This window comes from Oncorhynchus masou, chromosome 28 (genome assembly GCF_036934945.1).
Source record: "Oncorhynchus masou masou isolate Uvic2021 chromosome 28, UVic_Omas_1.1, whole genome shotgun sequence".
Classification (NCBI taxonomy): Eukaryota; Metazoa; Chordata; class Actinopteri; order Salmoniformes; family Salmonidae; genus Oncorhynchus; species Oncorhynchus masou.
In genome coordinates this window covers 86428578-86443634 of record NC_088239.1, presented here as the reverse complement: position 1 = coordinate 86443634, position 15057 = coordinate 86428578, and the positions used below count along the sequence as shown (strand labels likewise).

The 15057-nt window shown below is 50.9% G+C and overlaps 1 protein-coding gene across 3 annotated transcripts in view; it reads right to left on the bottom strand.

The window, feature by feature from the left end:
* Window positions 1-15057, bottom strand: part of LOC135518446 (protein Hook homolog 3-like) — a 94991-nt gene that overhangs the window by 12831 nt on the left and 67103 nt on the right. For all 3 annotated transcript variants that reach the window (XR_010452153.1, XR_010452154.1, XM_064943620.1), the window contains exons 17-19: window positions 14942-15024; window positions 12376-12581; window positions 7690-7761 (exon numbers count right to left, since the gene is read on the bottom strand). Coding sequence is in view for 1 of the 3 variants with exons in the window: in XM_064943620.1 (XP_064799692.1) it covers window positions 7690-7761; window positions 12376-12581; window positions 14942-15024 (361 nt within the window). In the remaining 2 variants the exon portion in view is untranslated. The remainder of the gene's footprint in view (window positions 1-7689; window positions 7762-12375; window positions 12582-14941; window positions 15025-15057) is intronic.

The window sequence follows — 15057 nt, the reverse complement described above, 5'->3', positions numbered from 1 at the left end:
ATTACAATTCACATGTAGCTATGATTATGAAGTAAAACGGTTGATTTGTGTATATCTTGTTTGGTTTCTATTGTTGTCATTGTCCTGGCTGGAAGAAGGTTCAGTGGAGGGAGAGGTGCAGTGTGAGGTAATACAGTAGGGGGAGTGCTGCTCAGCGTGAGGTAATACAGTACAGTAGGGGAGGAGCAGCATGAGGTAATACAGTACAGTAGGGGGAGGAGCAGCGTGAGGTAATACAGTAGGGGGAGGTGCAGCGTGAGGTAATACAGTAGGGGGAGATGCAGTGTGAGGTAATACAGTAGGGGAGGAGCAGCGTGAGGTAATACAGTTGGGGGAGTGCTGCTCAGCGTGAGGTAATACAGTAGGGGGAGGAGCAGCGTGAGGTAATACAGTAGGGGGAGTGCTGCTCAGCGTGAGGTAATACAGTAGGGGGAGATGCAGTGTGAGGTAATACAGTAAGGGGGAGTGCTGCTCAGCGTGAGGTAATACAGTAGGGGGAGTGCTGCTCAGCGTGAGGTAATACGGTAGGGGGAGGAGCAGCGTGAGGTAATACAGTAGGGGGAGATGCAGTGTGAGGTAATACAGTAGGGGGAGATGCAGTGTGAGGTAATACAGTAGGGGGAGGAGCAGCGTGAGGTAATACAGTAAGGGGGAGGAGCAGCATGAGGCAATACAGTAGGGGGAGGAGCAGCGTGAGGTAATACAGTAGGGGGGGAGCAGCGTGAGGTAATACAGTATGGGGAGTGCTGCTCAGTGTGAGGTAATACAGTAAGGGGGAGGAGCAGCGTGAGGTAATACAGTAGGGGAGTGCTGCTCAGCGTGAGGTAATACAGTACAGTAGGGGAGGAGCAGCGTGAGGTAATACAGTAGGGGGAGGAGCAGCGTGAGGTAATACAGTAGGGGGAGAGCAGCGTGAGGTAATACAGTATGGGGAGTGCTGCTCAGTGTGAGGTAATACAGTAAGGGGGAGGAGCAGCGTGAGGTAATACAGTAGGGGGAGTGCTGCTCAGCGTGAGGTAATACAGTACAGTAGGGGGAGGAGCAGCGTGAGGTAATACAGTAAGGGGGAGGAGCAGCGTGAGGTAATACAGTAGGGGGAGGAGCAGCGTGAGGTAATACAGTAGGGGGAGGAGCAGTGTGAGGTAATACAGTAGGTGGAGTGCTGCTCAGCGTGAGGTAATACAGTAGGGGGAGTGCTGAGGTAATACAGTAGGGGCAGTGTGAGGTAATACAGTAGGGGGAGTGCTGCTCAGTGTGAGGTAATACTGTCGGGGGAGTGCTGCTCAGTGTGAGGTAATACAGTAGGGGGAGTGCTGAGGTAATACAGTAGGGGCAGTGTGAGGTAATACAGTAGGGGGAGTGCTGCTCAGTGTGAGGTAATACTGTCGGGGAGTGCTGCTCAGCGTGAGGTAATACAGTAGGGGGAGTGATGCTCAGCGTGAGGTAATACAGTAGGGGAGGCTGCTCAGTGTGAGGTAATACAGTAGGGGGAGTGCTGAGGTAATACAGTAGGGGGAGTGCTGCTCAGCGTGAGGTAATACAGTAGGGGGAGTGCTGCTCAGCGTGAGGTAATACAGTAGGGGGAGTGCTGCTCAGCGTGAGGTAATACAGTAGGGGAGTGCTGCTCAGCGTGAGGTAATACAGTAGGGGGAGTGCTGCTCGGCGTGAGGTAATACAGTAGGGGAGTGCTGCTCAGTGTGAGGTAATACAGTAGGGGGAGTGCTGCTCAGTGTGAGGTAATACAGTAGGGGGAGTGCTGCTCGGCGTGAGGTAATACAGTAGGGGGAGTGCTGCTCGGCGTGAGGTAATACAGTAGGGGAGTGCTGCTCAGCGTGAGGTAATACAGTAGGGGGAGTGCTGCTCAGCGTGAGGTAATACAGTAGGGGGAGTGCTGCTCAGTGTGAGGTAATACAGTAGGGGAGTGCTGCTCAGCGTGAGGTAATACAGTAGGGGGAGTGCTGCTCAGCGTGAGGTAATACAGTAGGGGGAGTGCTGCTCAGCGTGAGGTAATACAGTAGGGGAGTGCTGCTCAGCGTGAGGTAATACAGTAGGGGAGTGCTGCTCGGGCGTGAGGTAATACAGTAGGGGAGGCTGCTCAGTGTGAGGTAATACAGTAGGGGGAGTGCTGCTCGGCGTGAGGTAATACAGTAGGGGGAGTGCTGCTCAGCGTGAGGTAATACAGTAGGGGGAGTGCTGCTCGGCGTGAGGTAATACAGTAGGGGGAGTGCTGCTCAGCGTGAGGTAATACAGTAGGGGGAGTGCTGCTCAGAGTGAGGTAATACAGTAGGGGGAGTGCTGCTCGGCGTGAGGTAATACAGTAGGGGAGGCTGCTCAGTGTGAGGTAATACAGTAGGGGAGTGCTGCTCGGCGTGAGGTAATACAGTAGGGGGAGTGCTGCTCAGCGTGAGGTAATACAGTAGGGGGAGTGCTGCTCGGCGTGAGGTAATACAGTAGGGGGAGTGCTGCTCAGTGTGAGGTAATACAGTAGGGGGAGTGCTGCTCAGTGTGAGGTAATACAGTAGGGGGGAGTGCTGCTCAGTGTGAGGTAATACAGTAGGGGGAGTGCTGCTCAGTGTGAGGTAATACTGTCGGGGGAGTGCTGCTCAGCGTGAGGTAATACAGTAGGGGGAGGAGCAGCATGAGGTAATACAGTAGGGGGAGTGCTGCTCAGCGTGAGGTAATACAGTAGGGGGAGTGCTGCTCAGCGTGAGGTAATACAGTAGGGGGAGTGCTGCTCAGTGTGAGGTAATACAGTAGGGGGAGTGCTGCTCAGCGTGAGGTAATACAGTAGGGGGAGGAGCAGTGTGAGGTAATACAGTAGGGGGAGTGCTGCTCAGCGTGAGGTAATACAGTAGGGGGAGGAGCAGCGTGAGGTAATACAGTAGGGGAGTGCTGCTCAGCGTGAGGTAATACAGTAGGGGGAGTGCTGCTCAGCGTGAGGTAATACAGTAGGGGAGGAGCAGTGTGAGGTAATACAGTAGGGGGAGTGCTGCTCAGCGTGAGGTAATACAGTAGGGGGAGGAGCAGCGTGAGGTAATACAGTAGGGGGAGTGCTGCTCAGCGTGAGGTAATACAGTAGGGGAGTGCTGCTCGGCGTGAGGTAATACAGTACAGTAGGGGGAGGAGCAGCGTGAGGTAATACAGTAAGGGGGAGGAGCAGCGTGAGGTAATACAGTAGGGGGAGGAGCAGCGTGAGGTAATACAGTAGGGGGAGGAGCAGTGTGAGGTAATACAGTAGGTGGAGTGCTGCTCAGCGTGAGGTAATACAGTAGGGGGAGTGCTGAGGTAATACAGTAGGGGCAGTGTGAGGTAATACAGTAGGGGGAGTGCTGCTCAGTGTGAGGTAATACTGTCGGGGAGTGCTGCTCAGTGTGAGGTAATACAGTAGGGGGAGTGCTGAGGTAATACAGTAGGGGCAGTGTGAGGTAATACAGTAGGGGGAGTGCTGCTCAGTGTGAGGTAATACTGTCGGGGGAGTGCTGCTCAGCGTGAGGTAATACAGTAGGGGGAGTGATGCTCAGCGTGAGGTAATACAGTAGGGGGCAGGCTGCTCAGTGTGAGGTAATACAGTAGGGGGAGTGCTGAGGTAATACAGTAGGGGGAGTGCTGCTCAGCGTGAGGTAATACAGTAGGGGGAGTGCTGCTCAGCGTGAGGTAATACAGTAGGGGGAGTGCTGCTCAGCGTGAGGTAATACAGTAGGGGGAGTGCTGCTCAGCGTGAGGTAATACAGTAGGGGGAGTGCTGCTCGGCGTGAGGTAATACAGTAGGGGGAGTGCTGCTCAGTGTGAGGTAATACAGTAGGGGGAGTGCTGCTCAGTGTGAGGTAATACAGTAGGGGGAGTGCTGCTCGGCGTGAGGTAATACAGTAGGGGGAGTGCTGCTCGGCGTGAGGTAATACAGTAGGGGGAGTGCTGCTCAGCGTGAGGTAATACAGTAGGGGGAGTGCTGCTCAGCGTGAGGTAATACAGTAGGGGGAGTGCTGCTCAGTGTGAGGTAATACAGTAGGGGAGTGCTGCTCAGCGTGAGGTAATACAGTAGGGGGAGTGATGCTCAGCGTGAGGTAATACAGTAGGGGAGTGCTGCTCAGCGTGAGGTAATACAGTAGGGGGAGTGCTGCTCAGCGTGAGGTAATACAGTAGGGGGAGTGCTGCTCGGCGTGAGGTAATACAGTAGGGGGAGGCTGCTCAGTGTGAGGTAATACAGTAGGGAGAGTGCTGCTCGGCGTGAGGTAATACAGTAGGGGGAGTGCTGCTCAGCGTGAGGTAATACAGTAGGGGGAGTGCTGCTCGGCGTGAGGTAATACAGTAGGGGGAGTGCTGCTCAGCGTGAGGTAATACAGTAGGGGGAGTGCTGCTCAGCGTGAGGTAATACAGTAGGGGGAGTGCTGCTCGGCGTGAGGTAATACAGTAGGGGGAGGCTGCTCAGTGTGAGGTAATACAGTAGGGGAGTGCTGCTCGGCGTGAGGTAATACAGTAGGGGGAGTGCTGCTCAGCGTGAGGTAATACAGTAGGGGGAGTGCTGCTCGGCGTGAGGTAATACAGTAGGGGGAGTGCTGCTCAGTGTGAGGTAATACAGTAGGGGGAGTGCTGCTCAGTGTGAGGTAATACAGTAGGGGGAGTGCTGCTCAGTGTGAGGTAATACAGTAGGGGGAGTGCTGCTCAGTGTGAGGTAATACTGTCGGGGAGTGCTGCTCAGCGTGAGGTAATACAGTAGGGGAGGAGCAGCATGAGGTAATACAGTAGGGGGAGTGCTGCTCAGCGTGAGGTAATACAGTAGGGGGAGTGCTGCTCAGCGTGAGGTAATACAGTAGGGGGAGTGCTGCTCAGCGTGAGGTAATACAGTAGGGGGGTGCTGCTCAGCGTGAGGTAATACAGTAGGGGAGGAGCAGCGTGAGGTAATACAGTAGGGGAGTGCTGCTCAGCGTGAGGTAATACAGTAGGGGGAGGAGCAGCGTGAGGTAATACAGTAGGGGGAGTGCTGCTCAGCGTGAGGTAATACAGTAGGGGGAGTGCTGCTCAGCGTGAGGTAATACAGTAGGGGGAGGAGCAGTGTGAGGTAATACAGTAGGGGGAGTGCTGCTCAGCGTGAGGTAATACAGTAGGGGGAGGAGCAGCGTGAGGTAATACAGTAGGGGGAGTGCTGCTCAGCGTGAGGTAATACAGTAGGGGGAGTGCTGCTCGGCGTGAGGTAATACAGTAGGGGAGTGCTGCTCAGCGTGAGGTAATACAGTAGGGGGAGTGCTGCTCAGCGTGAGGTAATACAGTAGGGGGAGTGCTGCTCAGCGTGAGGTAATACAGTAGGGGGAGTGCTGCTCAGCGTGAGGTAATACAGTAGGGGGAGTGCTACTCAGCGTGAGGTAATACAGTAGGGGGAGTGCTGCTCAGCGTGAGGTAATACAGTAGGGGGAGTGCTACTCAGCGTGAGGTAATACAGTAGGGGAGTGCTGCTCAGCGTGAGGTAATACAGTAGGGGGAGTGCTGCTCAGCGTGAGGTAATACAGTAGGGGGAGTGCTGCTCAGCGTGAGGTAATACAGTAGGGGGAGTGCTGCTCAGCGTGAGGTAATACAGTAGGGGGAGTGCTGCTCGGCGTGAGGTAATACAGTAGGGGGAGTGCTGCTCAGTGTGAGGTAATACAGTAGGGGGAGTGCTGCTCAGTGTGAGGTAATACAGTAGGGGGAGTGCTGCTCAGTGTGAGGTAATACAGTAGGGGGAGGAGCAGCGTGAGGTAATACAGTAGGGGGAGTGCTGCTCAGCGTGAGGTAATACAGTAGGGGAGTGCTGCTCAGCGTGAGGTAATACAGTAGGGGGAGTGCTGCTCAGCGTGAGGTAATACAGTAGGGGAGTGCAGCTCAGCGTGAGGTAATACAGTAGGGGGAGTGCTGCTCAGCGTGAGGTAATACAGTAGGGGAGCGCTGCTCAGCGTGAGGTAATACAGTAGGGGGAGGCTGCTCAGCGTGAGGTAATACAGTAGGGGGAGTGCTGCTCAGTGTGAAGTAATACAGTAGGGGGAGTGCTGAGGTAATACAGTAGGGGAGTGCTGCTCAGCGTGAGGTAATACAGTAGGGGGAGTGCTGAGGTAATACAGTAGGGGGAGTGCTGAGGTAATACAGTAGGGGGAGTGCTGCTCAGCGTGAGGTAATACAGTAGGGGAGTGCTGCTCAGCGTGAGGTAATACAGTAGGGGGGAGTGCTGCTCAGCGTGAGGTAATACAGTAGGGGGAGTGCTGCTCAGTGTGAGGTAATACAGTAGGGGGAGTGCTGCTCAGCGTGAGGTAATACAGTAGGGGGAGTGCTGCTCAGCGTGAGGTAATACAGTAGGGGGAGTGCTGCTCAGCGTGAGGTAATACAGTAGGGGGAGTGCAGCTCAGCGTGAGGTAATACAGTAGGGGGAGTGCTGCTCAGTGTGAGGTAATACAGTAGGGGGAGTGCTGCTCAGCGTGAGGTAATACAGTAGGGGGAGTGCTGCTCAGCGTGAGGTAATACAGTAGGGGGAGTGCTGCTCAGCGTGAGGTAATACAGTAGGGGGAGTGCTGCTCAGTGTGAGGTAATACAGTAGGGGGAGTGCTGCTCAGCGTGAGGTAATACAGTAGGGGGAGTGCTGCTCAGCGTGAGGTAATACAGTAGGGGGAGTGCTGCTCAGCGTGAGGTAATACAGTAGGGGGAGTGCTGCTCAGTGTGAGGTAATACAGTAGGGGGAGTGCTGAGGTAATACAGTAGGGGGAGTGCTGCTCAGCGTGAGGTAATACAGTAGGGGAGTGCTGCTCAGCGTGAGGTAATACAGTAGGGGGAGTGCAGCTCAGCGTGAGGTAATACAGTAGGGGGAGTGCTGCTCAGCGTGAGGTAATACAGTAGGGGAGCGCTGCTCAGCGTGAGGTAATACAGTAGGGGAGGCTGCTCAGCGTGAGGTAATACAGTAGGGGGAGTGCTGCTCAGTGTGAAGTAATACAGTAGGGGGAGTGCTGAGGTAATACAGTAGGGGGAGTGCTGCTCAGCGTGAGGTAATACAGTAGGGGGAGTGCTGAGGTAATACAGTAGGGGGAGTGCTGAGGTAATACAGTAGGGGGAGTGCTGCTCAGCGTGAGGTAATACAGTAGGGGGAGTGCTGCTCAGCGTGAGGTAATACAGTAGGGGGAGTGCAGCTCAGCGTGAGGTAATACAGTAGGGGGAGTGCTGCTCAGCGTGAGGTAATACAGTAGGGGGAGTGCTGCTCAGCGTGAGGTAATACAGTAGGGGGAGTGCTGCTCAGCGTGAGGTAATACAGTAGGGAGAGTGCTGAGGTAATACAGTAGGGGAGTGCTGCTCAGCGTGAGGTAATACAGTAGGGAGAGTGCTGCTCAGCGTGAGGTAATACAGTAGGGAGAGTGCTGCTCAGCGTGAGGTAATACAGTAGGGGGAGTGCTGCTCAGCGTGAGGTAATACAGTAGAGGGAGTGCTGCTCGGCGTGAGGTAATACAGTAGGGGGAGTGCTGCTCAGCGTGAGGTAATACAGTAGGGGGAGTGCTGCTCAGTGTGAAGTAATACAGTAGGGGGAGTGCTGAGGTAATACAGTAGGGGGAGTGCTGCTCAGCGTGAGGTAATACAGTAGGGGGAGGAAACATGTATGTATATTGAGGAAACAGCAACCCGAAAGAGTTAAGAGTGCGATGACTAACATGTAATACAGTGCTGGTACAATATGACAAAACACACCATGTTGTACCAGGCAGACACTATGAGTTTCTCCTCCTGGTCTCTCTGAGCCTTGGTCTTGTCGTAGTCTTTCTGTAGAGGGAGATCAACAGAGGAACAGTAGGTTAGTATACCGGTCGAGGACAGCGACACTGAGGGTTAATGGAGTGTCAGTATCAGATCTGGGATAATTATAGTTTCAACTATTTCTTATGGAAAGTGACTCATTTCTGGGGGGAACAAACCATTACTTTGGAGGTGAATACAATTGTTTGAATAGAGATCCCCAAAAAATGACAACGTTTAAAAAAAACATTTGAACACAGATCTTAGAAAGTGACTACTTTTAAGAAACAATTGGATTGGCAGCCTTCTACTAATGACAGGGCTGTATCTACATGGATTGGCTGTCTACTACTAATGACAGGGCTGTATCTACATGTTGGATTGGCTGTCTACTACTAATGACAGGGCTGTATCTACATGGATTGGCTGTCTACTACTAATGACAGGGCTGTATCTACATGGATTGGCTGTCTACTACTAATGACAGGGCTGTATCTACATGTTGGATTGGCTGTCTACTACTAATGACAGGGCTGTATCTACATGGATTGGCTGTCTACTACTAATGACAGGGCTGTATCTACATGTTGGATTGGCTGTCTACTACTAATGACAGGGCTGTATCTACATGTTGGATTGGCTGTCCACTACTAATGACAGGGCTGTATCTACATGTTGGATTGGCTGTCTACTACTAATGACAGGGCTGTATCTACATGGATTGGCTGTCTACTACTAATGACAGGGCTGTATCTACATGGATTGGCTGTCTACTACTAATGACAGGGCTGTATCTACATGTTGGATTGGCTGTCTACTACTAATGACAGGGCTGTATCTACATGGATTGGCTGTCTACTACTAATGACAGGGCTGTATCTACATGGATTGGCTGTCTACTACTAATGACAGGGCTGTATCTGGAACTGCTTGTTGAAGATATAAATATAATGAATAGATCACACACTCTCCCATAGAGCCCCAAAGAGGAGGTGTCATAATACCCATAAAACCTAGCGGTCAACCAGGGGCGGCAGGGTAGCCTAGTGGTTAGAGCGTTGGACTAGTAACCGGAAGGTTGTGAGTTCAAACCCCCGAGCTGACAAGGTACAAATCTGTCGTTCTGCCCCTGAACAGGCAGTTAACCCACTGTTCCTAGGCCGTCATTGAAAATAAGAATGTGTTCTTAACTGACTTGCCTGGTTAAATAAAGGTAAAAAAAAAAAAAAAAAAAAAAAAAAAAAAAATGGTTCCAATACATTTTTCCTCCATTCATTTTCCCCATAGGGGAATTTAGAAACACTTATGTTAAATAATGTGTTTCATGTAGGTTTACCCCTGCGTGATGTTTTGATAACAGTCTGAGAGTAGGTGTTCTTGTTTCAAACACACACTATACCATCTTTAAAGTAATAGTTTCGTGTAGGTTTACCCCTGCGTGATGTTATAACAGTCTGAGAGTAGGTGTTCTTGTTTCAAACACACACTATACCATCTTTAAAGTAATAGTTTCATGTAGGTTTACCCCTGCGTGATGTTATAACAGTCTGAGAGTAGGTGTTCTTGTTTCAAACACACACTATACCATCTTTAAAGTAATAGTTTCATGTAGGTTTACCCCTGCGTGATGTTATAACAGTCTGAGAGTAGGTGTTCTTGTTTCAAACACACACTAAACCATCTTTAAAGGAACAGAATACAAACTAACATGACACTTCATAGCGATATGTTGTTACTGTTAGCGTTCTCAGTAACCCTTAACATTAAACTGTTCTGGGGCCTGCGTGATGAAACAGGAAGTACATTTTATTAGCATGTTTTCACATAATACTTTGGGAACAGCATTTTAATTGCGTAGCAATGAGCTGAGAGATTTGGTATGAGGAATAGTGACTGTTTCCTATTCCAGTTATGTCATAACTCCATTATTATGTCATTATAAAGACATTTACAAAGTCCTATGTAACAATGACATCATTGTGTAATCATCACAAAGTTACTACACATGTATAGAAACTTAAATGTCAAGTGTTACTGTATTACCTTATGTCTCAGTCAGTAAGAAAATATATTTGTTAGTCATTTTGAAGCTGCAAAAGTGGTCTCCTCTAATGTTGAGATGATTCCATGTCCCCCATGTATTTCATTCTAGGCTATTGGCCAAACCACGTGCTTATGATTATAGATTTATTCAACTAGCGGTTGTCCTTTTTGGTTCTTCATCAAATATTATAGTCATCAGATAATAGTTTTTTTTCAAATAACTTCCATATATTCAAAATACCTTCAAGTAATATTTGGTTTTCTGCGACGTGGATTTGAAAATCAAATAAACTGTATTAGACTACCTAGAGTATTTGAAAGTTGGTATTTTCAAATAAACTACAAAATACAAGTATTTTTTGCCCTGGTCTGGTTGGTATTACCACCTCTAGAGTGCAGTATCCACTCCCCTCCCTAACCCCTCCTCCATCCTAACCCTTCCTCCATCCTAACCCCTCCTCCACCCTAACCCCTCCTCCATCCTAACCCCTCCTCCATCCTAACCCTAACCCCTCCCTCATCCTAATCCCTCCTCCATCCTAATCACTCCTCCATCCTAACCCCTCCTCCATCCCCTCCCCAACCCTAACCCCCTCCTCTCCTCCATCCTAACCCTAATCCCTCCTCCATCCTAACCCCTCCCTCATTTAACCCCTCCTCCATCCTAACCCCTCCTCCATCCTAACCCTAACCCCTCCTCCATCCTAACTCTAACCCCTCCTCCATCCTAACCCTAACCCCTCCTCCATCCTAACCCCTCCTCCATCCTAATCCCTCCTCCATCCTAACCCTAGCCCCTCCTCCATCCTAACCCTAACCCCTCCTCCATCCTAACCACTCCTCCATCCCCTCCCCTCCTCCATCCTAACCCTTCCTCCATCCTAACCCCTCCTCCATCCTAGCCCTAACCCTAATCCCTCCTCCATCCTAACCCCTCCCCCATTTAACCCCTCCTCAATCCTAACCCCTCCTCCATCCTAACCCCTCCTCCATCCTAACCCTAACCCCTCCCATCCTAATCCCTCCTCCATCCTAACCCTAATCCCTCCTCCATCCTAACCCTAACCCCTCCTCCATCCTAACCCTTCCTCCATCCTAACCCCTCCCCCATTTAAACCCCTCCTCCATCCTAACCCTAATCCCTCCTCCATCCTAACCCTTCCTCCATCCTAACCCCTCCTCCATCCTAACCCTAACCCCTCCTCCATCCTAATCCCTCCTCCATCCAAACCCCTCGTCCATCCCCTCCCCAACCCTAACCCCCTCCTCTCCTCCATCCTAACCCCTCCTCCATCCTAACCCTTCCTCCATCCTAACCCCTCCTCCATCCTAACCCTAACCCGTCCTCCATCCTAACCCCTCCCCATTTAACCCTTCCTCCATCCTAACCCCTCCTCCATCCTAACCCTAACGCCTCCTCCATCCTAACCCTTCCTCCATCCTAACCCCTCCTCCATCCTAACCCTAACCCTAATCCCTCCTCCATCCTAACCCCTCCTCCATCCTAACCCCTCCTCCATCCTAACCCCTCCTCCATCCTAACCCTAACCCCTCCTCCATCCACTCCCCAACCCTAACCCTTCCTCCATCCACTCCCCAACCCTAACCCCTCTTCCATCCTAACCCCTCCTCCATCCACTCCCCAACCCTAACCCTTCCTCCATCCACTCCCCAACCCTAACCCCTCCTCCATCCTAACCCCTCCTCCATCCACTCCCCAACCCCTCCTCCATCCACTCCCCAACCCTTCCTCCATCCTAACCCCTCCCCAACCCCTCCTCCATCCTTAACCCCTCCTCCATCCACTCCCAAACCTTAACCCCTCCTCCATCCTAACCCTAACCCCTCCTTCATCTTAACCCTAACCCCTCCTCCATCCTAACCCTAACCCCTCCTCCATCCTAACCCTAACCCCTCCTCCATCCTAACCCTAACCCCTCCTCCATCCTAACCCCTCCTCCATCCTAACCCCTCCTCCATCCTAACCCCTCCTCCATCCTAACCCCTCCTCCATCCTAACCCCTCCTCCATCCTAACCCCTCCTCCATCCACTCCCCAACCCTAACCCCTTCTCCATCCTAACCCTTCCTCCATCCACTCCCCAACCCCTCCTCCATCCTAGCCCCTCCTCCATCCAGTCCCCAACCCCAACCCCTCCTCCACCCTGACCCCTCCTCAACCCACTCCCAAACCCTAACCCCTCCACAACCCCTCCTCAATCCTAACCACTCCTCCATCCACTCCCAAACCTTAACCCCTCCTCCATCCTAACCCCTCCTCCATCCACTCTCCAACCCTAACCCCTCCACCATCCTAACCCCTCCTCCATCTTAACCCTAACCCCTCCTTCATCTTAACCCTAACCACCTCCTCCATCCCATCCCCTCCCCTAATCCCTCCTCCATCCCCTCCCCATGCCCAAACCTACCACTACCTCCTCCATCCTAACCCCTAAACCATAACCACCTCCTCCATCCCCTCCCCAATCCTAACCCCTCCTCCATCCCCTCCCCAAACCTAACCTCTCCTCCATCCCCTCCCCATGCCCAAACCTACCACTACCTCCTCCATCCTACCCCCTAACCCAACCCCTGGTACCTCCAGAGAGTGCAGCATCCTCTCCCTCTCCTGCAGCTGGTTCTTCAGGGTCTGGACCTCTGGTGCCGAGCCCTGGTTCTGCTTAGGGTCCAGTGTCCGGATAACACTCTTCGCCTTCTCCAGGTACTTCTTATATCTGTCCTCCATCTGCTTCATGTCTTCATCCTTCTTCTTCAACGCCTCTTCCAGTTCCTCTACTTTCTGGGCTGGAAAGAGAAAACAAAATGCCAAAGAGTTACACAACGTTCATAGAAATGATAGGAAAAGGGTTGAGAACGTACAGCTAAGTAACCTTGGGATAAAAGCATCTGCGAAAATCCACATTTTTATATATTTGTTCTCACCCACTATCATACATTAGACCTTGTCATCACAGGCGAGCTTGTCATTTCTGACCTCACTGAAACCTGATGTTACACAGGGTCCACCTGCTACTGAAACCTGATGTTACACCAGGTCCACCTGCTACTGAAACCTGATGTTACACCGGATCCACCTGCTACTGAAACCTGCTGTTCCACAGGGTCCACCTGCTACTGAAAGCTGATGTTCCACAGGGTCCACCTGCTACTGAAAGCTGATGTTACACCGGGTCCACCTGCTACTGAAACCTGCTGTTACACCGGGTCCACCTGCTACTGAAACCTGCTGTTCCACAGGGTCCACCTGCTACTGAAACCTGCTGTTCCACAGGGTCCACCTGCTACTGAAACCTGCTGTTCCACAGGGTCCACCTGCTACTGAAACCTGCTGTTACACCGGGTCCACCTGCTACTGAAACCTGATGTTCCACAGGGTCCACCTGCTACTGAAAACTGATGTTACACCGGGTCCACCTGCCACTGAAACCTGCTGTTCCACAGGGTCCACCTGCTACTGAAACATGCTGTTCCACAGGGTCCACCTGCTACTGAAACCTGCTGTTACACCAGGTCCACCTGCTACTGAAACTTGATGTTACACCGGGTCCACCTGCTATTGAAACCTAATCATCCACAGGGTCCACCTGCTACTGAAACCTGCTGTTACACTAGGTCCACCTGCTACTGAAACCTGCTGTTACACCGGGTCCACCTGCTACTGAAACTTGATGTTACACCGGGTCCACCTGCTACTGAAACCTGATGTTACACCGGGTCCACCTGCTACTGAAACCTGATGTTACACCGGGTCCACCTGCTACTGAAACCTGATGTTACACCGGGTCCACCTGCTACTGAAACCTGATGTTCCTCCACTCTCAGACATTTTATAACGGAACTGATCAACAAGTCAACAAACAACTAGTCAAACTTGACCTCCAATGACCTCTGAGACTGTCCAATCCGGTTTCAGGCCTAACCACAGTACAGAAACAGCCCACATCAGAGTTGTAAACCTTTTCCTCATGTCAACTGAGAGTGGACTCCCGAACATCCTCGTCCTCAGTTCCGACACAGACCACAGCATCCTCCTGGATCGACAGTACTGTCATCAAACTGGTTCACCAGTTTACCAACAGCACACAATAAGTTGCCTTTAGGAAATGCCAAGTCAGAACCCACCACAATTACCTGTGGTGACCCTCAAGGCTCCGTCTTGGGTCCAATCCTACTCATAATCTACACATTCCCCCTTGGTCTCCTAATCATTTAACACGGCATCCACTTCCACTGCTACGCTAACGACAAACTGATCTACATAAAAACCACCCTGCACTTCCTCTCTTCCATTAACACCCTCACCAGCTGTCTGGATGACATCAAGGCCTGGATGTCAAACAATCTCCAGCAACTCAACAACAGCTTGTGCAGAACAGCGCTGCCAGGGTCCTCACAGGAACCCGGAGGTCAAACCACATCACGCCCCTTCGAGCCTCTCTCCACTGGCTGCCCACCATATTCAGAATCAACTTCCTGTTAGTCTTCCAAACTCTCAATGCCTCTGGTCCCCAATACCTCAGTGAACTCCTCAGCCCAAAACAGTCTTCACTGTCACTCTGGTCAAATGATCAAAGACTCTTTGGGTCTCTAAAGACGTGCTTAAAAACAATGGGTGACCGAGCATTCTGCTGTCTCGGCCCCTTGCCCTGGAATGAACTCAATGCCTTTAAGTCAGAGCTCAAGAATCACTTCTTAAAACCGTCTTTCACTTAATGTGATCTATGATGTGGTGTATGCTGGTATATGTTGCTATAGTTTAAAGTTCTATTGGTCTTCTACTACAGAGTTCTATTGGTCTTCTACTAGAGTTCTATTGGTCTTCTACTAGAGTTCAGAGTTCTATTGGTCTTCTACTACAGAGTTCTATTGGTCTTCTACTACAGAGTTCTATTGGTCTTCTACTACAGAGTTCTATTGGTCTTCTACTACAGAGTTCTATTGGTCTTCTACTACAGAGTTCTATTGGTCTTCTACTAGAGTTCTATTGGTCTTCTACTAGAGTTCTATTGGTCTTCTACTAGAGTTCAGAGTTCTATTGGTATTCTACTAGAGTTCAGAGTTCTATTGGTCCTCTACTATTGTTTATTATTAGTATATATTTTAAATGAACAAGTTCAATGAGAAGTAATAAATTAATAACTTACAACTAGAGGTGTACTTGGGCTCCAAGTCATCAATGTGAGCACACTTCTTCTGCAGTTCACTGTTCACTTCCCGTAACTTCTCCCTTTTAGACAACATCAGCAACAGTCAGGAAACG